At 43.0% G+C, this 27,054-nt stretch overlaps 1 protein-coding gene across 3 annotated transcripts; it reads left to right on the forward strand.

Moving 5' to 3' along the window:
• Positions 1–25,209, forward strand: LOC110493997 (RNA polymerase II elongation factor ELL2). Of its 3 annotated transcripts, none has more exons than XM_036949995.2 (12): positions 1–369; positions 6,891–6,938; positions 7,934–8,055; positions 8,277–8,440; positions 11,422–11,681; positions 13,264–13,388; positions 13,527–13,599; positions 13,843–14,632; positions 19,559–19,625; positions 19,821–19,992; positions 20,586–20,630; positions 22,360–25,209. In XM_036949995.2, the coding sequence occupies exons 1-12, from the start codon at positions 196–198 to the stop codon at positions 22,474–22,476; spliced, it is 2,157 nt and encodes a 718-aa protein (XP_036805890.2). In that variant the 5' UTR covers positions 1–195; the 3' UTR covers positions 22,477–25,209. The 3 variants fall into 3 exon arrangements, 2 of the variants coding, with proteins under 2 accessions (XP_036805890.2, XP_036805889.2); XM_036949994.2 differs by having other exon boundaries at positions 4–369; positions 13,840–14,632; XR_016487872.1 differs by having other exon boundaries at positions 62–369; positions 13,840–14,632; positions 19,821–20,081; positions 22,360–22,852.
• The last annotated feature ends 1,845 nt before the right edge of the window (positions 25,210–27,054 follow it).

Raw genomic sequence — 27,054 nt, forward strand, 5'->3', positions numbered from 1 at the left:
AGTGGACAGAACACATCTGATTCGATCGATCACCTTTCAAATAGTTCTACAATTACGAACTGTACTAGCATTCATATACTGAGGGAGAGAAGTCTGTGAGGGAGCAAAAAAAAGTCAACCCAATCAGACGAAAAAATCTAGAACAAGCCTTTGTGGAAGTCCCTCCCTTGAATTTTAGCGAGGTAGAGCTGCTATATGCTCGGACGTCAGAGGGACGATGGTGGAGGGCTGGTAAAGATGGCGGCGCTCTCCGAGGATGGGAGGTATGGACTGAATTGTGGCCGACGGAATGCAGATCGAGTCACCGTATTGCACGTAAAATTGACAGAGACAGCTTTCAGAGCAATAGAGAGCCACCAAACCTGTAAGGTAAGTTGAATGAATATGTCTTATAGCTTACGTTATACGAGGCTATCAAAACTGGTGAACAAACTGCCACGCACAGCCAGTTTGAGCTAACGTTAGCTGTCTAGAGCTACATTATCCCCGGCCAAGTCAGTTTTATTCTACTTCAAGTACTTTGGTGAAATAGATGAATATTTGGATGGCAGTTTCGTGTGACATCTTTCGCTAACGATAATTTACCGTATGTTCAGGAGGATTGGCACTGCAGTCAGTATTTGGGCGTTTGGATATGTGTTAAAGAGTTTAACATTACAAGTTTAGCTAGCTAACGTTAGTTATCTGGGGGCTATGAGTGACAAACGTCCTACCTATAAAGAAGTTGGCAGACGTAAACTGAATTTCTGACAATAGTCAAACGTTAGACGGCCAATCTAGTTGAGAAAAAAATATTATCGGATAACGTTAAACGTTACCTGGCAAAATGGCTAGCTACTAACAAAGTAGCTGAAGTGACATTACTCAAATTACAAAATAAATTGGCTAATGTTGAAAGTAGTCAGTTGTCAACAGTTTGTGTTTACTTAGCCACTATCACCGGCTGTTACCATACCATTATAGGGAGTTCAAATCAGTTCTCAATATTAAAAAATATATACCTTACATTTTCACGCCACTATGGTCGATATTTTCTTACGTGTATTTTACCACTTACATTTATCTCCCCCAAAAATCACCTTTTATTCACAAATTATCAAATTAACTCCATTGGCATTGTCACTTCCTTTAATCCGCATCAAATTGTTGGTTTTATACCCCCCAAAAAAATTGGAATGGCAGTAGGCTACACCATATGACATAACTTTACTGTTTTGGCCATAGACCTATCCAGTTGCTCTTGCATTCCACACTGAAAGTTCGTCCATTTTTTACGGCGCGTTATGTTCATGACTAAACTCTTGATTTAAATGTGAATGTTATTTTCTCTAGCTATCTTCCCAGGCGAGTAATTTTATGACCAATATTGCTAATCTTTGTAAGTACACAGTCATGTAGCCTAGGATATGTTGTCGGTTGACTGCGATTTGTTATGAAAACGTTACAGCTAGGCCCATTTTAATATTGATCGGATTATTTGCTGTTTTCCTCAAAATACTATTCACTCGATGACGATTTCTGGTGTTTTCTCGCATTTTACTTCCAATCTGGTGTTCTCCCTTAAAGCTACAGTACTGTACCTTACACAACTTTCAAAATCCCAACATCGCTGAGCCTCTAAATGGGGTCCCGGCTAGAAGGGATCCAGCTTTTGTCAAATTAGCGTCAAATGTTATTTTTCTGTGCATTTTAGCCAACCTTAAAATTTTTCTAACCTTAACCTCATTCGCCTAACCTTTTGCGATAATCATCCTAACATGCTGCGTAAATTCTCATAACCTTCTACGAAAAGTAAAATCTACGTTAATTTGACAGAAGCTAGATCCCATCTAGCCATGACACTAACAGTCACTGACTCTTTCCTTTTTAGTTTTACCAGCATAGTGGTTGGTGCGCACACTAAACGATGTGGCATACATAGTACGTGGGTCACACACACTAAGATTCTTAGCGTGGTATAGAGAATCCTGAAGACCACGTATGTCCTGAAGACCACGTATGTCCTGAAGACCAAGTATGTGATTAGATAGAACAAGCTGTGGCTCAAAGCAGACATTTTCAGTCAGGCATTCACACTTGCCATACAGAGTTGAAATATTTAGCCAATAGCCTACATTTTTCATTGAATCCCATTGCTTGTGAACTTCAGAGCTTTAAAGATTTGGCTTTGGTTTTGTCGAAAACCAGATTCCAGATACATTCAGGGTGATGCGATACCATAGAATTAGGAATAAATAGTAATTTAATAGGATTTCTATGTGTGATACAACATCTCACTGGCTTCCTTTCTGGCAAGCTCTCATTGGCAATTGCTGATCACCCTTCTCAAAATATGTCGTTGCATATCTCACACTACAACAATTGCAGATGTGCTGATAAAAATTGCTGTAGCAGAGGCCTATTATGTCTGGGCCCTTACAGATGCTGTTAAGGAACCAACCTGTAGGGACTAGAGGTCGATCGATTAATTAGGGCCGATTTCGAGTTTTCATAACAATCGGAAATCTGTATTTTTGGACGCTAATTTATATATATATATATATATATATATATTTTATTTATTTATTTATTTATTTACACCTTTATTTAACTAGGCAAGTCAGTTAAGAACACATTCTTATTTTCAATGACGGCCTAGGAACGGTCGGTTAACTGCCTTGTTCAGGGGCAGAACAACTTTTTTTTTACCTTGTCAGCTCGGGGATTAGTTTTGCAACCTTCCAGTTACTAGTCCAACGCTCTAACCACCTGCCTTACATTGCACTCCACAAGGAGCATGCGTGACAGGCTGACGACCTGTTACGTGAGGGCAGCAAGAAGCCAAGGTAAGTTGCTAGCTAGCATTAAATGTATAAAAAACAATCAATCTTCACATAATCACTAGTTAACTACACATGGTTGATATTACTAGTTTATCTAGCGTGTCCTGCGTTGCATACAGTGCCTTGCGAAAGTATTCGGCCCCCTTGAACTTTGCAACCTTTTGCCACATTTCAGGCTTCAAACATAAAGATATAAAACTGTATTTTTTTGTGAAGAATCAACAACAAGTGGGACACAATAATGAAGTGGAACGACATTTATTGGATATTTCAAACTTTTTTAACAAATCAAAAACTGAAAAATTGGGCGTGCAAAATTATTCAGCCCCCTTAAGTTAATACTTTGTAGCGCCACCTTCTGCTGCGATTACAGCTGTAAGTCGCTTGGGGTATGTCTATCAGTTTTGCATATCGAGAGACTGAAATGTTTTCCCATTCCTCCTTGCAAAACAGCTCGAGCTCAGTGAGGTTGGATGGAGAGCATTTGAACAGCAGTTTTCAGTTCTTTCCACAGATTCTCGATTGGATTCAGGTCTGGACTTTGACTTGGCCATTCTAACACCTGGATATGTTTATTTTTGAACCATTCCATTGTAGATTTTGCTTTATGTTTTGGATCATTGTCTTGTTGGAAGACAAATCTCCGTCCCAGTCTCAGGTCTTTTGCAGACTCCATCAGGTTTTCTTCCAGAATGGTCCTGTATTTGGCTCCATCCATCTTCCCATCAATTTTAACCATCTTCCCTGTCCCTGCTGAAGAAAAGCAGGCCCAAACCATGATGCTGCCACCACCATGTTTGACAGTGGGGATGGTGTGTTCAGGGTGATGAGCTGTGTTGCTTTTACGCCAAACATAACATTTTGCATTGTTGCCAAAAAGTTCAATTTTGGTTTCATCTGACCAGAGCACCTTCTTCCACATGTTTGGTGTGTCTCCCAGGTGGCTTGTGGCAAACTTTAAATGACACTTTTTATGGATATCTTTAAGAAATGGCTTTCTTCTGGCCACTCTTCCATAAAGGCCAGATTTGTGCACTGAAAGTAAAGGGGTTGAATAATTTTGCACGCCCAATTTTTCAGTTTTTTTATTTGTTAAAAAAGTTTGAAATATCCAATAAATGTCGTTCCACTTCATGATTGTGTCCCACTTGTTGATTCTTTACAAAAAAATAGTTTTATATCTTTGTTTGAAGTCTGAAATGTGGCAAAAGGTCGCAAAGTTCAAGGGGGCCGAATACTTTCTCAAGGCACTGTATAATTGATGCGGTGCCTGTTAATTTCTCATCGAATCACAACCTACTTTGCCAAACGGGTGATGATTTAGGACTCGTTGCACCAAACCTAACCATAAACATCAATGCCTTTCTTTAAAATCAGTACACGAGTATAGATTTTTAAACCTGCACATTTAGTTAATATTGCCTGCTAACATGAATTTCTTATAATTATGGAAATTATGTCACTTCTCTTGCGTTCCGTGCAAGCAGTCGGTATATGCAGCAGTTTGGGCCGCCTGGCTCGTTGCGAACTGTGTGAAGTCCATTTATTCCTAACAAAGACCGTAATTAATTTTCCAGAATTGTACATAATTATGGCATAACATTGAAGGTTGTACAATGTAACAGCCATATTTAGACTTAGCTCCACCCGTTAGACAAAATACGGAACGGTTCTGTATTTCACTGAAAGAATAAACGTTTTGTTTTCAAAATGATAGTTTCCGGATTCGACCATATTAATGACCAAAGGCTCGTATTTCTGTGTTGTGTTATAATTAAGTTTATGATTTGATAGAGCAGTCTGACTGAACGATGGTAGGCAGCAGCAGGCTCGTACGCGTTCATTCAAACAGCACTTTCCTGCGTTTTGCCAGCAGCTCTTCGCAATGCTTCAAGCGTTGAGCTGTTTATGACTTCAAGCCTATCAACTCCCAAGATTAGGCTGGTGTAACCGATGTGAAATGACTAGCTAGTATCGGTGTTGGAAAATCATAATCGGTCGACCTCTAGTAAGGACCAAATAAACTAACATGTTAATCCGATGGCCGTACAACCTGTATTATCTGGATGCACTTCAGAGATGCAGTAAACGGGCCTCAGGTGCCTGTGATCAACTGAGGCCAGGAGCCCTGGGAAGTTCAATGGACTGTCAACAACAGTTACATAATTCCAGCAACAAGCTAGTCAGACTTGGTGTAGCATATGTTCAGGGCCTAGTTAATAAAATCAAAAAATCCAGATCAAAATGATTTCATTCGAAATTGAGAAACTGGCGCAGTTACAAGCCTGCTAGAGATAGCGGCAGGCAGATAAAAAAAAAAAATGTCCACAGTCGTAGTATAGATAAAGCCTGAGCTGGAATGGGAAGCTAGCTTTAGAAAACGCTGAGTAGATCTAGCTTGTTTTGTAGTTAGTATACCCCTCTGGAGTAGGCTAATTCAAGTCTGGGGTTGAAAGGGTGTCAGGCGGTGCTATGGGAAGGAACACCGCCTTGGTGAATAGGCGCTTAGGACAAGCCAATCAAAGTTAGAAAATTAACAGGATCGCGTCACTGTGTCTGACTGGTACAGAACACACAAATACATGATAGACCTAGCAGACATCACACAAGTGTTTTGTATTCTATTGCCTGTTTTTATATCTAAATGGTTTCTGACTAGACCTACTTGCTGCAAAGTATATTGCCGTAGGGGGATAATGAAACCTCTATACTAAAATCTACTCCAAGTCCTAGTAGTTAGCCTAGGCCTATATTCTGATGACCCAACAACCTTATTGGAAGTGTAACAGTAGGCCTTGTATGCTGCAATGACCGGCCTACCATCTCTTGCTGACTGAGCAGCCAAAACTGCCTGCTTTTTGTTTCTTTCTCTCTCTCTGATTTGTGTGGGGGCTGAACTATATCTACTGGAGTGGGAAAGCTGCCTAGCCCTGGCACTGTGTGGTGGCATGAAATGTGATCAGGAGTGTGTATGTGTGGACTGGATGGTCTGGGAGTGTGTGTTGGGGGATGGGTGAAATGCTGTGGCTTGTTCTACAAACTTCTGTAGAGGAAACTGTGCCGAATTCAGCATTCAGACCAAATGCAAGAGAACACTGTTTACTTTACAGAACTTTACTCATCGTGGGCTAATGGACTGTAGCTAGCTAGTTTGGTGTGTGTGAAGTGAACTGCACTTTTTTTTAGTGTAAACTATCACTTACCTATTGTTTGAGGACAGATATCAAAATAAAATGGTGATACACGTTTGTTAGGAAATGGCTGAATGATGGGAGTATGGCAACGAGTTTTCTTAGAAGCCCAGAAATAAAACCTTGTGTATTTGAGACTAGGCTTTAGCCTACTCTAAAGATATTTCTGCTGAAGAGCCACAAATATACGCTAACTCATTAATTTTGTGTGGCTTAGGCTGTGTGTTATTGGGATTTTGTTGTTTAGAATTGATGTTGTGAGCTCAGAAAATGGTTTGTGGCCTGTAAGCCCTGCCCAGGAAATAAACTTTGGGAAATGTTCGTATGGTCTGTCCCTGTGCAAGTTTACTTACCCTAATCATTTTCGGTGTACACTGTTAAGGGAAAGTTGCTGGAGGGAAGTTCCTGAAGTTTCAAAACAGCCAGTGAAGAACCTATTCTGCAGTGCCGATGTTTCCTCATGGTGCTACCATTATATTCAACCTGCTGATGTAATTGGAATACATGTGATTTGCTATCATAATCTGACATAAATTCCATTTGCTAATTCTGAGGAAAAGCTGATATTCCTGACCACTTTATTTGAGATGCCTATGATTTAGGCGAGTGGAGTTGCTAATTCCTGCTCGTAATTCCTACTTTTACTCGTCACAAATGTATGAAACTATAAACATGCTAGCTAGCACACCAGTAGGATAGTAGTAACAGAATAGCCTAATTTTGTCACTAAATTAGAAAACGCTTTGGGTGTTTTTCTCAAACACAGCTCAGTGATACTCCAATTGTAACAGAGATTTTCCATCATAATCAGTCAAATGTCAATTTCGCAGTTAACACTTACGTTGAAGATGTCCAATCCCTGTCCTCTCTTTTTCAGAATGTACCGTCCTCGCGGCCAACAATACAATTCAAGGGACTCCAAGGGGTAAGTATGTTCACACCTAATATCTTCATTTTGACTACAGTACTACGGGCCAACCTTGTGGCTGGTAGACTGAGTTTTGTAAATCAACCATGAAAGGTTGAAAAAGTTAACATTTGAGTGCTGAAAATGATGACCAATGTTGTTGAAGACCCAATGATTGTCTTGGTTTCAGTGAAATGTGCATTTGTTCAGCTACGAGGTGTATTTGGTGGCTTGTTGCCTGACTCTTGCTACCCCTCTGAAAGCATCCAGTTAACCCCTGACTACCCTGGCTGTGCACTATGAAGAGTTTAACTCTCCAATGTCCCAAGATCTATAAATACTGCTCTAACAGTCTGCAACTGGGCCCAGAGCACAGGGACAGACTAAGGTTACAAAATGTCCATAAATTCCCTGGTTTTCCCAACATCTAATTTTTGTGGATTCCCAGCATCGGGGAAGAAAGCAGTAAATCCGGAAACCTCCAACCAGGATTTCAGAAAAACCAGGGAATTTATTGAAATTTCCCAGAATGTAGCAACCCTAGTCTGGTACCTGTGCTCTGGGCCCAGCTGCAGACTCAACACACACACTACCAGCAACTTAGACCTCAAAGATCTGCCTGTCATGCAAACACGCATTCATTAATCTGAGATCCCATAGCTCAGATCAGTCTATATTGACAGAGGCAATACACACACATCACTGTAAAGGGATAATGTTACAAGACCATGAGAAATGAGGCCCACTTGAAGTGTTTTTACAGATGGTTCGCTATTTGGCATGACTGACTCTCACATTCAAATATGAGCGAAATCTCTTCCCAGCCCGACGCTATAGCAGTAGAGCAAAATGAATCCCCATTTCACACCCCATTCAGAAAGATTGAGTACCTCCATTCAATTCCTCACTAATGCATACAGCTTGAGGGCAAAGAGAGGCCGTCCTGGTTTTCTGTGGTAAAATGTTTTTACAATTAATTTTCTTTAATTGTCCTTTTTATGTGAACCTCACAGCGCATTAAGATCCCAAGGACTGACTCTCTGGATGGCTCTCAGAACTTTGACTTCTATCTGTCCAACGTGGGCAAGGACAACCCTCAGGGAAGCTTTGAGTGCATCCAACAATATGTGTCCAGGTAAGCACCCTCTGGAACTAAACCGAGCATGCGCCAGTGCTCGCTACTGAAGACTCACCAAACTGGTTCGTTAACTGGAATGCATGTCACTCTGGTGTCAGAATTTGACCATGTCATTGAGCCTTGTTAATGAGGAATTGGTTTAATTGAATTGGGTCCAAGGTGAGAAACCCTGTGCTGTATGACTGAACCCCCCCCCCCCCCCCACCCATCCTTTCCAGCTCAGGGACCCCGCACCTGGTGTCCTTGGGGATGGTTCAGGACAAAGTCACGGTGTGTGCCACCAACGACTCCTACCAGGTGACCCGGGAGCGCATGGCGCAGGCCGAGGAGGACAGTCGCAAACGGGGGACCAAGGTCCTCAAGCCTGTGGGCCAGTTCAGAGGCAAGTTCCATGCACTAATCTACTCCCAACAGTAGTATTCTCACAGGCCGGGTCCCACTACTCCAAAATGGCTTTGTTTTCCTAACCTCTCTTTTTGAACCACCGATTCTCTTAAGAACTAGCTTGGTCAAAAGCAATGGAACTTAAAGCCCACTTTTCCATCGTTTGTACCTGACTAAGCCCTTTGGGTTCAGTCTATTAGTGGTTACACAAGGCGAGGGAAGGAGGCTATTTATGAATATTGACACGGTCTGCCAACACAGCCAAATCTGGGTTAAAGTTGCACTCTAAGTAGTGCTTATTTAACAACCCTGGCCTACAGCCCCACTCTCCCAACACACACACACCTGTAAACCAATTGTTTTGCCTTTTCTAATACGCTGCAACTAGATTGAGGTTGGGCAAGTGGAAAAGTAAAAGCTAATCTAATTTGGCCCCTCACTCTGTCACAATCTCCCGTCCTGTCTGGCCGGTGGAGATATGATGGAGATTGAGAGTGTGCAATGTAACAGCTCAGTGTTGATTTAACTGGTCATGCCAAATCTGCCTCTGCTGACCTGGGACTCAGTTCTCCCACAGCAGAGAACCATATACTGAGCTTCACTGGCAAATCGTTTCTTTTCTAGCCCCGAACTGCTACAGAGGTTTTGGTGTCACAGAAATGGCCCTTTTTTTTTTTTTTTTACCAGTTATAGAACTCTAAAATATGTTCCCCATAGACGTCTTTATATGTGATATATTCTAGTATAAATCTGTCTTGTTCTCACATGGTAACGATCGTGGAGAGGGTGTAGTGGGGCTCTAAAATCCGTGATGACCGAATCACGGAATCCAGAAATTACGGAATTCAACTCGAGTGTATATGTATGTATGTATGTATGTATGTATGTATGTATGTATGTATGTATGTATGTATGTATGTATGTATGTTATATTAATTAAACTTATTCAAATTTGTATTAATATGAACAAAATGCATAAGTGATTTGTATTTTCCTTCATCTTTCTCAAGAGGAAACAGTGTGGACATTCCCCTCTGTGTGTGTGTGAGCATTTGTATAACACTTTGTGTCGTCGTTAGTGATTATGCTAATGCAACCGTTTTCCAGAAGCTGGAAATGCTTTCTCAAAAAAGTAGTCACTCTACCAGGCAGAATGATATCATGATTATTTGCATCAATCCAGTGGTGATTTGTTTAGCAAACTGCAATCACATGTGTGCTACAGAAACACCTCTAACCAAGCAAGTCTCTTGTTGGTGCACACTTGAATAAAAGGATATCTACGCCCCAAAAATAATTATGTTGGGGACTTAAAACACCTAAATCTATAATAAAAACAAGGGCGGCAGGTAGCCTAGTGGTTAGAGCGTTGGGCCAGTAACCGTAAGGTTGCTCGATCAAATCCCCGAGCTGACAATGTAAAAAAAAAATTGTCGTTCTGCCCCTGAACAAGGCCGTCATTGTAAATAAGAATTTGTTCTTATCTGACTTGCCAAGTTAAATTAAACTAATTGTGATTTTTTTTTTTGAGAGCAAAAACATGAACAAATCTGAAACCTATGAAAACAAAATGGAGGAATCAATTGAATTTTGGGAAAAAAACTGGGTAGGGCAAAGCATTTAACAGATTTTATAGGGCCCTAGTGGAGGGGGGGGGGGGGTGTTCAGGGCTTACCAGTAGAAATAAACTAACAGTTATCCACATAAATTGGTATTGTCTGTCTAATAAAATTCAACAGTAAGCACATTCTTATCTTTGGTGGGAGGTTTATTCTAATACCTCTTAACGCCACTCTTGAACTATAGTTGACTGCAGGAATCCCTGAAATCTGCTTTACTCGTCGTGGCTCTGAACTTGAAGTCCCACCCACTCAGAAACTTAGTCAGTTAAACCCTCTTTCCCTTGGGAATTCATTTGCATACAATGGCCCAGATGGAAACTGAGAGGGGAGCAGAGGAAAGGGGTGGAGTTTGGGCATGTAACAGCTGGCTCAAATAGAAGCACCCTATTAACATTAGCAAAAATGAGCCCTAACCTGCATTTTCTGGTTTGTTTAGGGTATGTCAGTTAGGTATATTGGTCTGGGACCCTATACAGAGTTTGTCATAAATAAGAGCCTATTTAATTGATGTCATTCAGAGTTTAGTACACTAAACACATGCATATCACGGCAGACACCATGTAATTATGTTAGGAAACCAACAGACTTGCTGTGTTGTCTTGCAGTCCTTTCTTTATCTCTCACTGTGTAGACTCACTAGGCTGGCCAAATGCTTGCAGACAAAACTCATTCGCAGCTGATGCAAGCGTCATACCTGCCTCAGTCTCACCAGGCTGAGACAGCAAAAATGTGTGTGGTTTGTGTGCTTAGAGATCTCTCGCATGTCTATCAGCATTTGCCCAGACGAAGGGACTAGGGGGCAGACGAGGGTACAAGTTTCTCTCTAACCTTAATCTCTTAAAGAGCTTTAGGTTTTCATGATCACTGAGAACAGTATGACGAGATGTCAAGGCATCCTGACTAAGCAGAAGACTAATGAGCTGGGGGCCAGATTCTATGTAGGCTCTTAATGACATTTACATTGGGAACTCAGTCTCTTCAAATCAGGCTTGTATGATTCAACTTGTACTAGTAGTGCACGGTTAGTTCAAATTCAATCCACATTTCTGAACACAAAATGGTTGCCTAACGACTTTGACCCTCTAGGGTTCCAAGTGTCTGCTGGCTTTTGTCCTTATCTTTCAGTCAGTATCCAATAACCCTATAACATTGTCATGTTGATAAAAAATGTCATTGTGGGATTGACAGCAAGTGACTTAGCTGCTAGTTAGCGAGTTAGTCATTTCTGCTGTAAACGCAATTCTGAGGTATTAACAAGAAAACATTTTAATTGGTCCATTTTAAGCATAAGAGAAACCAAAAAAAGATCAAATAAATACATTTCTCGTCTATGTCTTCCTCACCCCTCTAACATCAGGTAAGAAAGTCCAGATCCGCAAGCCAGCGCCGTCAGGCTCCGAACCAGTTGCGGAGCGCAAACGCTCCACCCCCATCAACCCAGCCAACACCATCCGCAAGTGCCTTGCCAACAACCCGGTGTCCCAGCGGCCCTACCGCGACCGCCTCGTCCACCTGCTGGCTCTGCGCTCTTACAAGAAGCTGGAGCTACTGGCCAGGTTGCAACGGGACGGGGTCAGCCAGAAGGACCGCAGCTCTCTGGGGAGCACCCTGCAACAAGTAAGGCTAGTGCCCTGCAACAAGTAACCAAGAGGGTGGAGGATAGTGTTTCATAGGTAGTTTTTGATGAAACCGGGGGGAGAAGGGGCCAACAAATCTACAGAGCCTTCCCCGAAACTGGTAGGGGAACACATTAGCGCTGATAATCTTTTTTATAATCACGTTTAAAAAAAAAGTATAATAATTACATGCAATATGTGGGTTGAACACACAGAATAAAATAAAGTCCCATAATGGTAGCGACTGCCCATTCCATTATCACTTATTAATCACTTGAATAAGTTGTTGTGATTATTGCATACATTATTTGATTACTATTTCATTCCAAGTCATTTCTATAGAGCTGCTGCCTACGCTGTCCAGCAAAATCATTATTTGAGAAGTTCTTCAACGTAAATAAGGGATGCTTTTATGACTGCTGAATACCAGCTATCAATCACTTGCAGTAGATCATGTATTTTCAGGTAGAGATACCTTGCAAAGCAACTGCTCTCGAGTTAATATTGATCACACGTTCTTCTTTAACTTAGCAGATGTAAAAGAAACACAAACTGGGAAAGTACGAGCACAATGGATTATGGTCATTGTAGTTAGTTTAGCGCAGAAAACATGGTGATTATGTTCACTATTGGCCTTTTGGAAACTACAACTCCCTACTACATCGCACCGCTCGGGCTTGATCTTATTTCTAGAGAAACTGCGCAATGTGCACATTGAGCTCACAGAAAAAAACCTAACAATGACATTCTAATCGTTGAACCGATTAGTTTTAAAAACCGATGTCTGTTAATCGCTCAGCACTAGACCACATAGATAAGATGGTTAGAGCTTGAATAAATAATACGTGGATATATAAAGTGATTCCTAAATATGCACTTAAGTTCATAGATATTTTAAAGTATGAGTAACTGGTAGCACTGTATGAGAAGACACATGTCCCGGTTTGCCCCTAGGAATCTTCACCCTTCTGAAGCATTAGACCACAGAATGCAAATCACAGAGGACCTGTTCCCTTGAGTACAAAGACCTTCATTCACCACTACTGAACATAGCACACAGCAAGAATGAAGCAGCTATACATTAAAGCCATTAGTCGTACACACACAGACAATGTGTGTGTGTGTGTGTGTGTGTGTGTGTGTGTGTGTACACGCACACAGACAGCATGAACCACACATTTATAGATAACATACTCAAACTGGTTTATTTGCCTAAAGCAAATGAGTTGTCTGACTACAATGCTGACTACCCCCTTGCTTGGGGTACATAAAACACAACACACAGACTCGCTTAGGGATTTGCATAATGTTGTGATGGAGAATGCAGAGACACTGAGTTTGGGGATGAAATGGTAATTAAATGCACTGACTTCATACCCAGGTTGACGCTAGTAGGGCAGGGACCAACAGAAAAGTCTTTAACCCTTAGGATTTGTTTGACTCAAGTAAAGAGGCAAAAATATTACCAGTGGTTGTATTTGTTGCTTTTAATGATCACAAATTATTGGGCAGCACTTTTTTGAAAAGGAACGACTACAAAATTAGACGCTGCTGATCTTGTTCTCGTGTCTGTTTGTCTGCAGGTGGCCAACCTGAACCCCAAAGATAACTCTTACTCTCTGAAGGACTTTGTGTACCGCGATGTGCAGAGGGACTGGCCGGGCTACTCCGAGGATGACCGCGTTCAGGTCAACGGGATCTTGGTTCGGTAGGTCACAACGCATTTGTCTGAATGTTTTTGCGACGTTGCACCCTCCTGAACAGGCCCCTCCATTTTATTGCGAACGGGACTCCGTGTAGCGGCGGCTTACGGTCAGTTGACCCTCTCGTCTCCTCTTTCTCTCAGGAAACTGGGCCTTCCCACTGAGACACTTTCCTCCAGCAGTCCTCTTAAAGACGGCCTCCCGGCTTCCCCACAGGTAACCCCTCAACAGTACACCCTGCTGGACACAAACACTTTCAGTATTACTTGCACAAACCAATGCAGAGCGAACAGACAAGCCGAGCCAAACTAAATGACCAGTTCTGTCCTGTAAAGACACATTTTTATCTTAAACCTATGCAATGAATTGTTTGCTAAGATCAAAAGGAAACATTGGTCATTTATCACTCATTCACCGTAGAAATCCTTGTTTGATGGTTTGATTATGGTCTTTTAGCAGAAGTGCCAGCCCGAGTTGCCGGTTCACTTCACCGACCCCCTGATGCCGAAGAAGCCCCGCATCTCCCATGTCACCAGCCAAGGGCCCCCTGCCGCCCCAACCCCCATCCCCACCTCGTCCTCTAGAGAGCGCCGCGCCCCCCCGAAGGAGGACGACAGCCACCACAGCGCTGCTGCCACCACCAACACAAAGCGCTCGTCTCTCCCAGCCAGTACCACCACCACCACTGCTGGCCCGCCCCTCAACCACCAACACCTTCCCCCTCCCTCCCAGCTCCAGGTTTCTCAACGCCCTCCCCCGTCGCATCAGTCTGGCCCGGGCTCCAACTCCAACTCGCCCAGCACGCCCGAGGGCCGTGGCACCCAGGACCTGCCCCTGGACCAGAGCTCCACCTGCCTGGAACCCCCCTCACCGATAGCCACCTCCAGCCCCCCGAGCAGGACCACTGACCGTTATGGCCCCTGCATGCCGCCACCAGCCAGCTCCAGTCCCCAAAGCCACCCAGCCCTCACCATCTCTTCTTCATCCTCCTCATCCTCTACCATTATCCCCCCTCCCTCGCCAAGCAGTAGCAAGAAGTCCAAGAAAAAGTCAAAGAAGCACAAAGAGAAGGACCGCGAGAAGGAGAGGCGCAAGGATGTGCGAAGCAGTAAAGGCGATGGCCCTGGTGTCAGCCCCCGAGGGGTGCCGGTTGTGGACGCTCAGAGGCCCAGGAAGAGACACCGCACCAAGGCGGAGGAGAAACAAACGCCAGTCATCCCCGCCAAGAGCCCAGTCTGCCTGGACGAAGGTAGTCTGCCTTAATGTCTTGGTTTGGCTTCATGGTTAAAAGGGAAAAGTGTGCTTGCTTATTAGCGTGCATGGCCCAATTCCCAAAGGTTTCATTTTCAAGTGACGTAGTGGTTGCTTTCAAACCTCGGGAAGGGGAGAAAAAAACACTGCAATAAGTGTGTGCATGCTTTGAACATGATGGCATGCTTGCATTGCCTTGTGTGAGTTGGAGCATGTATGTATATTTTATTTATTTCACCTTTATTTAACCAGGTAGGCTAGTTGAGAACAAGTTCTCAGTTGCAACTGCGAGCTGGCCAAGATTAAGCACAGCAGTTCGACACATACAACAACGGAGTTACACATGGAATAAGCAAACATACAGTAGAAAAGTATATATACAGTATGTGCAAATGAGGTAGGATAAGGGAGGTAAGGCAATAAATAGGCCATGGTGGCGAAGTAATTACAATATAGCAATTAAACACGAATGGTAGATGTGCAGAAGATGAATGTGCAAGTTGAGATGCTTAATGTGAGTCTGGAAGGAGAGTTTACAGTCTAACCAGACACCCAGGTATTTGTAGTTGCCCACATATTCTAAGTCGGAACCGTCCAGAGCAGTGATGCTGGAAGGGTGCGGGCAGTGATCGCTTGAAGAGCATGCATTTCGTTTTACTTGCATTTAAGAGCAGTTGGAGGCCACGGAAGGAGAGTTGTATGGCATTGAAGCTCGTCTGGAGGTTTAGTTAAGGCTGAGATCCCGCTAATGGGATCGATATGACAACAGCCAGTGACAGTGCAGGGTGCCAAATTCAAAACTGAAATCTCATAATTAAAATTCTTCAAACATACAAGTATTTTACACCATTTTAAAGATACACTTCTTGTTAATCCCACCATTGTGTCCGATTTCAAATAGGCTTGACGGCGAAGCACCACAAACGATTGTTAGGTGAGTGCCTATTCACAGAAAAACACAGCCATTTTTCCAGCCAAAGAGAGGAGTCACAAAAAGCAGAAATAGAGAAATGAATCACTAACCTTTGATCTTCATCAGATGACACTCATAGGACTTCATGTTACACAATACATGTATGTTTTGTTTGATAAAGTTCATATTTATATCCAAAAATCTCAGTATTTATTGGCGCGTTATGTTCAGTAGTTCCAAAAACATCCGGTGATTTTGCAGAGAGCCACATCAATTTACAGAAATACTCATTATAAATGTTGATGAAAATACAAGTGTTATACATGGAACTTCAGATACACTTCTCCTTAATGCAACCGCTGTCAGATTTAAAAAAAACTTTACCGGAAAAGCAAACCATGCAATAATCTGAGTACAGCGCTCAGAGACCAAAACAAGCCAAACAGATATCCGCCATTGTTGTGTATCAACAGAAGTCAGAAATACCATTATAAATATTCACTTACCTTTGATCGTCATCAGAACGAACTCCCAGGACTCCGTTCCACAATAAATGTTTGATTTGTTCGATAAAGTTAATCTATGTCCAAATACCTCCTTTTTGTTAGTGCGTTCAGCACAGTAATCCAAATTCATGACGCACGAGCAGACAGTCAAAAAGTTCTGTTAGTCTGTAGAAACATGTCTAACGATGTATAGAATCAATCTTTAGGATGTTTTTAACATAACTCTTCAATAATGTTCCAACCGGAGAATTCCTTTGTCTGTAGAAATGCAATGGAACAGAGCTCGCTCTCACGTGAACGAGGGTCACCAGCTTGTGGCTTTCTGGCAGACCTCTGACTAATTCCCCCCTCTTTCACAGTAGAAGCATCAAACAAGGTTCTAAGACTGACACCTAGTGGAAGCCTTACAAAGTGGAATATCGGTCATATTGCACTTCCTATCTTCAATAGGGAATGAGTTGAAAAACTACAAACCTCATATTTCCCACTTCCTGGTTGGTTTTTTTCTCAGGTTTTTGCCTGTCGTATGAGTTCTGTTATACTCACATCATTCAAACAGTTTTAGAAACTTCAGTGTTTTCTATCCAAATATACTAATAATATGCATATATTAGCAACTGGGACTAAGTAGCAGGCAGTTTACTCTGGGCACCTCTGGGATCCTTATTCATCCAAGCTACTCAATACTGCCCCCAGCCATAAGAAGTTAACAGTGTCCAAAGAAGGGCCAGAGGTATTCAGAATGGTGTAATCTGCATAGAGGTGGATCAGAGAATCACCAGCAGCAAGAGCGACATCATTGATGTATACAGAGAAAAGAGTCGACCCAAGAATTGAACCCTGTGGCACCCCCATAGAGATTGCCAGAGGTCCGGACAACAGGCCCTCCGATTTGACACACTGAACTCAATCAGAGAAGTAGTTGGTGAACCAGGCGAGGCAGTCATTTGAGAAACCAAGGTTCTTGAGTCTGCCGATAAGAATTGGTGATTTAGTGTCCCAGAACCTTTTTGAGTTTGTGCTACAGGATGCAAATTTCTGCTTGAAAAAGCTAGCCTTAGCTTTCCTAACTGCCTGTGTATATTGGATCGTAACTTCCCTGAAAAGTTGCATATCACGGGGGCTAGTCGATGCTAATGCAGTACGCCAATGGATTTTTTTGTGCTGGTCAAGGGCAGTCGGTCTGGAGATAACCAAGGGATATCTGTTCCTGGTTCTACAATTTTTGAATTGAATGCTTATTTAAGACTTTGAGGAAGGCACTTTTAAATAATAACCAGGCATCCTCTACTGCCAGGATGAGGTCAATATCCTTCCAGGATTCCTGTGCCAGGTTGGTTAGAAAGTGTTTTAGGGAGCGTTTGACAATGATGAGGGGTGGTCGTTTGACTGCAGACCCATTACGGATGCAGGCAGTGATCGCTGAGATCTTGGTTGATCTTGGTCTTACTATCCAGGTATCTCTGCAGTAGATTGCAACACCGCCCCCTTTGGCAGTTCTATCTTGTTGGAAAATGTCATAGTTAGGGATGGAAATTTCAGGGTTTATGGTGTTCTTCCTAAGCCAGGATTCAGACACGGCTAGGACATCCGGGTTGGCAGAGTGTGCTAAAGCAGTGAATAAAACAAACTTAGGGAGGAGGCTTCTAATGTTAACATGCATAAAACCAAGGCTTTTACGGTTACAGAAGTCAACAATTGGGAGCACCTGGGGAGTAGGAGTGGAGCTAGGCACTGCAGGGCCTGGATTAACCTCTACATCACCAGAGGAGGAGTAGGATAAGGGTACGGCTAAAGGCTATCAGAACTGGTCGTCTAGTGCGTTCGGAACAGAGTTAAAGGAGCAGGTTTCTGGGCGCGATAGAATAGATTCAAGGCATAATGTACAGACGAAGGTATGGTAGGATGTGAGTACATTGGAGGTAAACCTAGGCGTTGAGTAATGATGAGAGAGATATTGTCTCTAGAGACGTTTAAACCAGGTGATGTCACCGTATATGTGGGAGGTGGAACTAAGTGGTTGGTTAAGGCATATTGAGCAGGGCTAGAGGCTCTACAGTGAAATAAGACGATCACTAACCAGGACAGTAATGGACAAGGCATATTGATATTAGGGAGAGGCATGCGTAGCTGGGTGATCATAGGGGTCCAGTGAGTGGTTGGGCTGGCTGGAGATACGGCAATTCAGACAGCTAGCAGGCCGAGGATAGCAGATGGGCCTTAGAGGGATGTCTCGACGGAGGAAAGTCTGTTTTAGCCTCCGCGTGCAGTGACGTCGATAGATCAGTTGTGATGGATTAGTAGTGTTCCGAGTAGCAGAGGGGTCCAAGTCCAATTGGCAAAATAGGTATAGTGGCCCAAGAAATTGGCCGATGGCTCTATTCAGCTAACAGTCCAATATGCTCGAGACAGCTAGCGGGCTGTGGCTAGCAGATGGGCATTCAGTTGACGTTGCGATGTTGGGGCCAGTTGAATACCCCCTCAAGCAGATTACGTCGTAGTCCAGTCGTGAAGGATTGGCGGGGTTCCCTGCCCCTTCCGGCAGTTGAAGGGGTCCGGGTATTGTAGCCCAGGAGGGCCTATAGGATGGGCTAGCTCCAGGCTAATTGGTGCTTGATTTCAGCTAGATGATTAGCCAGGAGTAGTCACTCGGATAGCAGCTAGCTATCTGCGATGATCCAGGTGAAAAGGTCCAGAGCTTGCGGTAGGAATCCGGGGATATGGAGAGAAAATAGGTCTGGTATGCTCTGGTTTGAGTCGCGTTGTTCAAACTAGTGAGAGCTTTTCGAGCTAAAGGTTAGCTGATGACCGCTAGCAGTGGTTAGCGGTCACAATTTAGACATGGATAGTGTGTGTGCTATTCAATATTAGGAAAATTTTCTTAATGTTTTGTACACTTGTTTGTGTGTATATGTGAATTAACGTAGTCAAAAGTTTTGTATTTCGTCCCATATTCTTAGCACGCAATGATTACATCAAGCTTGTGTCTCTACAGTCTTGTGGGATATATTTGCAGTTTGTTTTGGTTGTTTCAGATTATGTTGTGCCCAATATTAAATTAATGGTAAATAATGTATTGTCATTTTGTCACTTTAATTGTAAATTAATAGAATATGTTTCTAAACACTTCTACATTAGTGGATGTAACCGTGATTACGGATAATCCTGAATGAATTGTGAATGAGTGAGAAAGTTGGAGGCACAAAGATCATACCCACAAGACATTAACCTTACCAATAACGGGGGAGGTTAGCATTTATTCGGGGTTTGATATTTAGTAGGTAGTATTTAGTATATGATATTAAGGTGGTCAAAGAATGACCTGCCCTGAGCAGCAGACTCAGAAATCAGTCCATTTGACTCTTTGTTCTGCCTCTAACAACTGTTTCAAGACCAGTACTTTTGAATGGCTCATAAATTTAAGGCTACCACTAGTGAAGAGAGCTGTTCGGCTGTCAGTTGGTTATGGAGAATAATTGTCTGATGTGTCTTTGCTGTTCCCCAGACACTAAAGAGAGGCCAGTCCACTCGTCAGACCTATCCTCCACCACTGTGATGCCAGATTACATAAGGTGAGTACTACCCCCTTTTTACTTACTTAATACTCTTTGTTCCTATGTGGGACATAAGGCTTCCACAGAAGAGCACCACTGCAACCAATCATCAGCCTTTTGGGGGATGGTATCTCCTTTTTTACCCCTCTCAAATACACATGAAGGACCCTGTGTGTCTCCTTGTCGCTGACCTGTGCTGCTGTCCCCCTACAGTAAGTACACGGCAGTGGTGTCTATGGACCAGAGGCAGACCTACAAGGACGAATTCAATGCCGAGTATGAGGAGTACCGCGTCCTGCATACCCGTGTGGAGAACATCACCCGCCGCTTCCACCATCTAGACAACGAGTCCAGGAGGCTGCCTCCCGGCACCAAAGAGTACCAGGTCAGATTATAACAAGCTACACCACAATACAAGGAGAAAATATTTCACCACCAGATCAAATTATAATAAACTACACCAAAGAGTACCAGGCCAGATTCTACCAAACTTCACCACCGAGTAATGCTGCATTCATGTGCTCGTCGGAAATGCAAAACGTCCCAATAAGAAGTCCGACATGATTGTGTTCCAAGTGCTTTTGAAGTCAGAAGACGATTGTTCTACCAATTTGATTTTAGCTAGCTAGATAAGATGGCTAACATTGCTAATAATGAAGTTAGCTAGCTTGCATTGACAATATGGTCAAACTAGCTACATATTTTTATTGAAAAGGTGGAAGGTCAGTGGTGAAACATCGCAACTCGGGTAGCAATATTTTCTTTTGAGTTTCCCACTAGTAATTGCTACTTGGAGGGTCGTTAAAGTGAAACGTCAGTCGGAATTGCCAGTAACTCTGACAGCACCATTAGTACCAGGTCTAAATATAACAAACTACACGAGTACCAGGTCAGTTTTTTTTTTTTTTTTTTTAATGTATAGGAAAATGTCAACACATTTTGCTCATGTAACTGTAAGCATTGTTTGTACTTTTTCAGGAAGTACATGAAGAAGTGTTGCAGGAGTACAATAAAATGAGACAAGTAAGTAAAACAAATAATGCAGTATACACTGAAAAAAATATAAATGCAACATGCAACAATTTCTAAGGTTTTACTGATTGAGGAAATCAGTCAATTGGAATAAATTCATTATGACCTGGTCTGTGGACTTCACATGATTGGGAATACAGAAATGCATCTGATCACAGATACCTTTAAAAATATAGATATATGTGTTTTCAATGGATGTGCGAAGTTGCTGGATGTTGACAGGAACTGGAACACGCTGTCGTACACGTCAATCCAGAGCGTCCCAAACATGCCCAATGGGTGACATGTCTGAGTATACAAGCCATGGAAGAACTGGGACATTTTCAGCTTTGTGTACAGATCCTTGCGTCTTGGGGCCGTGCATTATCATGCTGAAACATCAGGTGATGGCGGTGGATGAATGGCACGACAATGAGCCTCAGGATCTTGTCACGGTATCTCTGTGCATTCAAATTGCCGTTGATAAAATGCAATTGTGTTCGTTGTCCGTATTTTATGCCTGCTCATACATAACCTCACCGCCACCATGGGGCACTCTGTTTACGACGTTGACATCAGCGAACTGCTCGCCCACACCGCCATCTGCCCGGTACGGTTGAAACTGGGATTCATCTGTGAAGAGCACACTTCTCCAGTGTGCCAGTTGCCATCAAAAGTGAGTATTTGCCCACTGAAGTCTGTTACTACGTTGAACTGCAGTCATCTCAAGACCCTGTTGAGAACGACAAGTACACTGATGAGCTCCCTGAGAACGTTTCTGACAGTTTGTGCAGAAATTCTTTGGTTGTGCAAACCCCCAGTTTCATCAGCTGTCCAAGTGGCTGGTCTCAGACGATCCCGCAGGTGAAGATGCTGGATGCGGAGGTCCTGGACATGCGTGGTTACATGTGGTCTGCGGTTGTGAGGCCGGTTGGATATACTACCAAATTCTCTAAAATGGAGGCAGCTTATGGTAGAGAAATGAACATTCAATTATCTGGCAACATCTCCCTCAACTTGAGACATCTGTGGTGTTGTGACAACTGCACATTTTTAGTGGCCTTTTTATTGTTCCCAGCACAAGGTGCACATGTTTAATGATCATGGTGTTTAATCAGCTTCTTGATATGCCACACCTGTCAGATTATCTTGGCAAAGGAGACATGCTCACTAACAGGGATGTGAAAGAAATGTGCATATGGAACATTTCATGAGCTGAAATAAAAGATCACAAACATGGGACCAACACTTTTTACATGACACTAATTGCTAGCTATATAGCACCAGATGGAGTGGAGTTGAAGTCTGACTGTGTACTTGTGCTCCACGAGTCATAACCAGTTGTGGAAGGAAGACTTGAAACTTGTTTACAGCCAAAGGGTTGGCTAGCTATCTGGCTTACTCGCTGTGCATTAGTTAGCTTATGTGACCAGTGCTAATTGCTAGCAAACCACTAATGACTCTAGCTTGTTAGTGTCACAAAAATGGGTGAACCAAGGGTTAATATTAGTGGGAGCTTTTCAACATTACCTAGGTTGATTTGCTTGGCTGAGTCAGCGCAGGGCGGCCGCCAACAAAAGCAAGCATTCTGTACACTTCAAGGCACTGCGTTATCAACCAAACACAGCGTTGGAACTTTGAACAGTCAAATAAAAGTAAATAAACACAAACCTTTTAAATGGCTTTCTCATGTAACATATTATGGAGTCTCTAATTTCTTTGTGTGTCTGTCACCCTGCAGCACAGCCCAAACTACCAGGTGGAGAAGCAGCGCTGCGAGTACCTGCACAACAAGCTGGCCCACATCAAGCGCCTCATCGCTGACTTTGACCAGCGCAGGGCCCAGTCCTGGCGCTAGAGCACCAGCTTCAAGACCACAGTGTTGAGGTGGTTTAAGGGGTGGGCAGAGCAAGGGGAGTCCAACTGGCTTTTATTTATTCAGACCCCTCTGCCACCGCTTCCTTCCTTTACCCTTTCTACCTTTTGATTCCACAGGCTGCAGGAGGCTACAGTACACCATCTTAAAATTCTTATTCACTGCCCCCCCCCCCCCTACCTTTTCTCGTATTGGTTTCTCCTGGACCTCCTCTCTCTTACTACAACACTGGTCTAGAGGAAGGGAGTGGTAGTGAGGGGGTGGTAGGGCAAAAATACTTAACGCTTCTTACCTTTTGAAGGACTTATCCCTAAAAATGAACAACAAAAATTAAACTTATTTTTGAAAGCAGAGAAAATATTATACTTACACTTGTATTTAAGTAAATAAAGAGGGAGATCTATTTATTTTGGACTGTTATGATGGAGGAGCGGTCCACAGATGATTTATTGTTTAAAAAGTTTATATTTTCCAAAAGCAATGCAAAAAAACATGGGCCTTATGTGTTTGACTTTATGAAGCCATTTTGCACGTGAGAGGAGATCCCATGCTGCATCCCAGTGGTCCAAAGTGGCTCATCTTCATTGTAAAGTAGGGGGCTCAAGGAAAGGAATCCACTTGAGCAATTGAGATGTAACACCAATGTGTGTGTGCATGGGTTATAAATGGCTTATAATGGGGGTGGGATGGGTAAATTAGGAGTATCCGTCCCCTGACAGCAGGGGCGTGCTACCCTGAGCACCACCAGTGTTTCTGCCCTCAGTGCAAAAGGGTGCCTTAACGTGTTTAGTTTACACTGCAATGTCGAGTCGCTGAGACTTCTAGGGTCCCCGAGACACAGTAAAGAATATGTCTGAGGTTAGGTGGTACCTTTTTGAGAGGTGAGGGAGTATCAAGAGGGGCTACAAAGGTCAGGGTGGTTTGTGTGTGTGTGACCTGTGTATGGGTGGGCGCCAATGTTAAACGGGGGGGGGGGGGGGATTAACGGGTTGGGGCGAAAACACAAGTGGGGAAAGAAAAAAGTAAAAAAAAGCTGCTTTAGTCTTTGTTTGAAGAGCCAGAGCCCTCAGGATCAACCTGGCTAAAGTTACATGTTCTTAATTGGGAGGCTGTTCTAGAGTAGCAAATCTCTAGGACTACAGCGTTGCCTCGCCAGCTTATTTAAAGGAAAACAGGCTGTGTTCTGTTTGACGAGGAAAAAAAAGAATGCATCCACCTGAAGACAAATCTGTATTACGATGAAAAATGTATTATTTTCTTCTCGATTCCAGTTTTGGCAGTGCAGCAGAATTATGGAAGAACGACGATTTAGCGTTTCTGTTTTAGGTTTTTGAATTAAACTCATGCTGATTTAGTTTGATGGATGGGTTATGAAAATCAACTTTTGAGTCTTTATTTCATGATCTCGTTAATTAACAAGCTCCTTTGAGCTCAAGGGAAACATTATGTTTACAAACCTGTGTTAGAATGTTTGCCCAAAAATGTGCTGTTCTGGTATTCCAGTGGGGCATCTACCTACCAGTTGTCACACTGATACCAGAGACAGGATATGAAATGTATTCCCTGGAAAATTGCTTCTTTTTTTTTGTTCTTTTTTGGGGGGTGGAGATATTCTAATACTTCTTCATTTGAACTTTTTTTCTGTTTCAGGGGGGTGGGGGGTATAAAAAAATTATAATTATATATAATTGTAAGAAGCTGAAGATGCAAACTTGCTGCAGTATGGTGTAATGTAAGTCTGTGATAGAGCTCATATCAACTGTCGTGAAATGATTGGGGCTTCCTTTGAATGGGCCAGTCTCTGCAGCAGACCGACTCTTTCCAGAGGTAGTGTCACTTTTTAAAACAGGAGCTTGGCTCTCTCCAGTCACAAAAGCCAACTATATTTCAGTGTTGCTGTATTTCAATTTAATAGTCAAACTCCTATCAGGACCATGAGCTCAACATGCTTAAGAGGGATTTGTAGACGTGAAAAATACTTATTTGCAGATCCTGAATAATTGTGACACTCGTGAGTCCCAAGAGGAGTACTGAAGTACAGGGTCCATTCCCAGGAAAGTGGGTACTTGGTCGGAGCCTCACTCAAATAACTTGTGTGATGGGCTGCTTTTATTTTATTTTTTCCCCTTTTCCCATAACTATTGCAGTCGTTTCCCAGAATTTGTGAGTCACCCAAGGTTGACCCAATAGCCAAAATGTACGCTAGGCTGCACACAACTCCCAAGGTCTAGTCTGTCTCACTGCCCCCCCCCCCTCCCTCCTTTTTTAAAGACAGCTCTGTAACATAGCTGCATTGCTGCTAAGCCCCACTCCCTTCCAGCCCCTCTGAAGCAGTAAGCCACTCTGCTAATCGCTAATCGTTCTCATACTGCGGCTCAGGGAGAGGCTGTCCTCGCCGCGACCCCGCAGGCTAATGCCCAGCTAAAGGAGCGTCCGCCAGGAGATGGGTCAGAGGACATTTAGCGGGGTCTTAACATGGCAGGCCGCTAAGTGACTCATCAGTACTGCGGGAAGCAAGGAGGAGGGCTGAGAGCGCAAAAGTAGAGGAGTTGTTTTTGTTATGTTGGGGGAGGAGGGGTCAAGTTTTAAGGAGAAAGGGCAAACAAGTGTTAAACACCATTTCAAAACTGTATGAATTGTGAAGGAGTGGTAAACCTGCCCACCTGAAAATGCATTAAATCAGTACAATAAAAGCCAACTTGGTTCTACATTGAATGTTGTGGAGTGTTTCTTTATTATTATTCATCCATTTCTTTCCCATGTGAAATGACTACTGTCCTCCAACAGGTCCCATGTTATGGTCAATAAGTTGTGTATTGACATGGATACATATTAGTGTCATGTACCCCACAATGTAAAGTGCCTTGAGGTTAAATGTGCCATATAAATGCAACCCATTGTTAAGGTGGGTTGGATGCTTTAATGTTGATAGATTATTGCGGCTAACAAGACTTCACATTTATGTCTCACCATGATTGGTGTGAAAATCATGCTGTTGAATGATTGTTCCGTCAGTATGGCCTCTGAGCCGATAGGAACTTAGACTGTTGCAAGCTGGGAAGATGCTCCATCTTTGTAAAGGTATCCAGATCCGGCACTAGTGCGCACATGGAAAAGTCATTTGTTTGAACAGTCGCAAACAAGTTGGATTGTACCGGGAAGCTCTTGGCAATGTTGTGGTCTGGGGGGGAGACTAGCAGAGCTGGTCTAAGTTTGAATGGACAAATGCACATTTCCTTCCAAATGTCAGTGACTACATTAATATTTCAACACATGCATGTGCCTGCAATTTTATACATTCCAGGGCAGAGACAGTACTTTTTCCATTTTATAATTAAATGTTAACTATTGTAAGAAGTGGTTTGGTGAACCATGTGACGAGTAATCTTGCCTGAAAACAAGCTGTCTCCTTGAGCAAATGCCTACAGGCTTTAGCTCTGCGTGCTAACAGACATGGCACGCGGGTGACCCAGGTTCAAACCCAGTCTGTCACATTGGTGCAGTGACTTGGATTCAGTCAGTTGATTCAGAGAGGAGGTGGTTAAAGAAGGGTGAAGTGTAGCAAAGGTAGTTTGATTTGCCACACTCGGGACACGTAACCTTGCCTGAGGACTTCGGTTCGCTCCCCCAAACAAAGTCTTGTGCAAACCCCAATCGCTTGCACTGGCAGCAGCCTTGCTCTTAACACCTGAATCAACTAATCACGGTCCTGATGACCGCTCAATGTTAACTCATGTTGCTGCTTTGCAAGGAAAATGAAGGATATATCTTAATTTGGCCGCTCAAAGTAGTATTTGGTTTGAATCCAAGATTATGGCATTCAGTCTTCCATGACCTGAGATGCCCCATATTTGTTGAGATGTCATCAATGCAACAGTATCTGAGATCTCTGCAAATGTGATTAGGGAATACCGCATTGAAAGACCATCTGGGGAAGAGCAAGTGTTGTCATACTGTTATCTGATAGGATCTGGCATCTGTGTGGCTCCATAATCGATGGCAGCTACTCCTCTGCAGAGGAATTTTCCTTCTTGGGTTTGGTTTTCTTTTGGATGACCTGAATTGTGTCCATGACCCAAGCCGTGTTATTTTGAGATTAAATATTTTATAAAAAAATGGGTGTAGAACCGCTTTAATATTGCAGATTGTAGCTTCCATCAATGTAATTATCTGCATCATTTCCAATATTTTGTGTGTGTCTGTGTGTATGTCAAATCAAATGTATTTATATAGCCCTTCGTACATCAGCTGATATCTCAAAGTGCTGTACAGAAACCCAGCCTAAAACCCCAAACAGCAAGTAATGCAGGTGTAGAAGCACGGTGGCTAGGAAAAACTCCCTAGAAAGGCCAAAACCAAGGACGAAACCTAGAGCGGAACCAGGCTATGAGGGGTGGCCAGTCCTCTGGCTGTGCCGGGTGGAGATTATAACAGAACATGGCCAAGATGTTCAAATGTTCATAAATGACCAGCATGATCAAATAATAATAATGGTTATTATGGTCAAATAATAACTGTGTATTTACAGTACCAGTTAAAAGTTTGGACACACCTATTCAT

This window comes from Oncorhynchus mykiss, chromosome 17 (genome assembly GCF_057628025.1).
Source record: "Oncorhynchus mykiss isolate SJ-2025 chromosome 17, ASM5762802v1, whole genome shotgun sequence".
Classification (NCBI taxonomy): Eukaryota; Metazoa; Chordata; class Actinopteri; order Salmoniformes; family Salmonidae; genus Oncorhynchus; species Oncorhynchus mykiss.

Coding starts and splice junctions, on each gene's coding strand:
- LOC110493997 (XM_036949994.2), top strand. CDS start 196: ATGCTCGGACGTCAGAGGGACGATGGTGGAGGGCTGGTAAAGATGGCG. Junction 370..6,890: donor AGAGCCACCAAACCTGTAAG/GTAAGTTGAATG, acceptor TCTCTTTTTCAG/AATGTACCGTCCTCGCGGCC. Junction 8,441..11,421: donor GCCTGTGGGCCAGTTCAGAG/GCAAGTTCCATG, acceptor CTCTAACATCAG/GTAAGAAAGTCCAGATCCGC.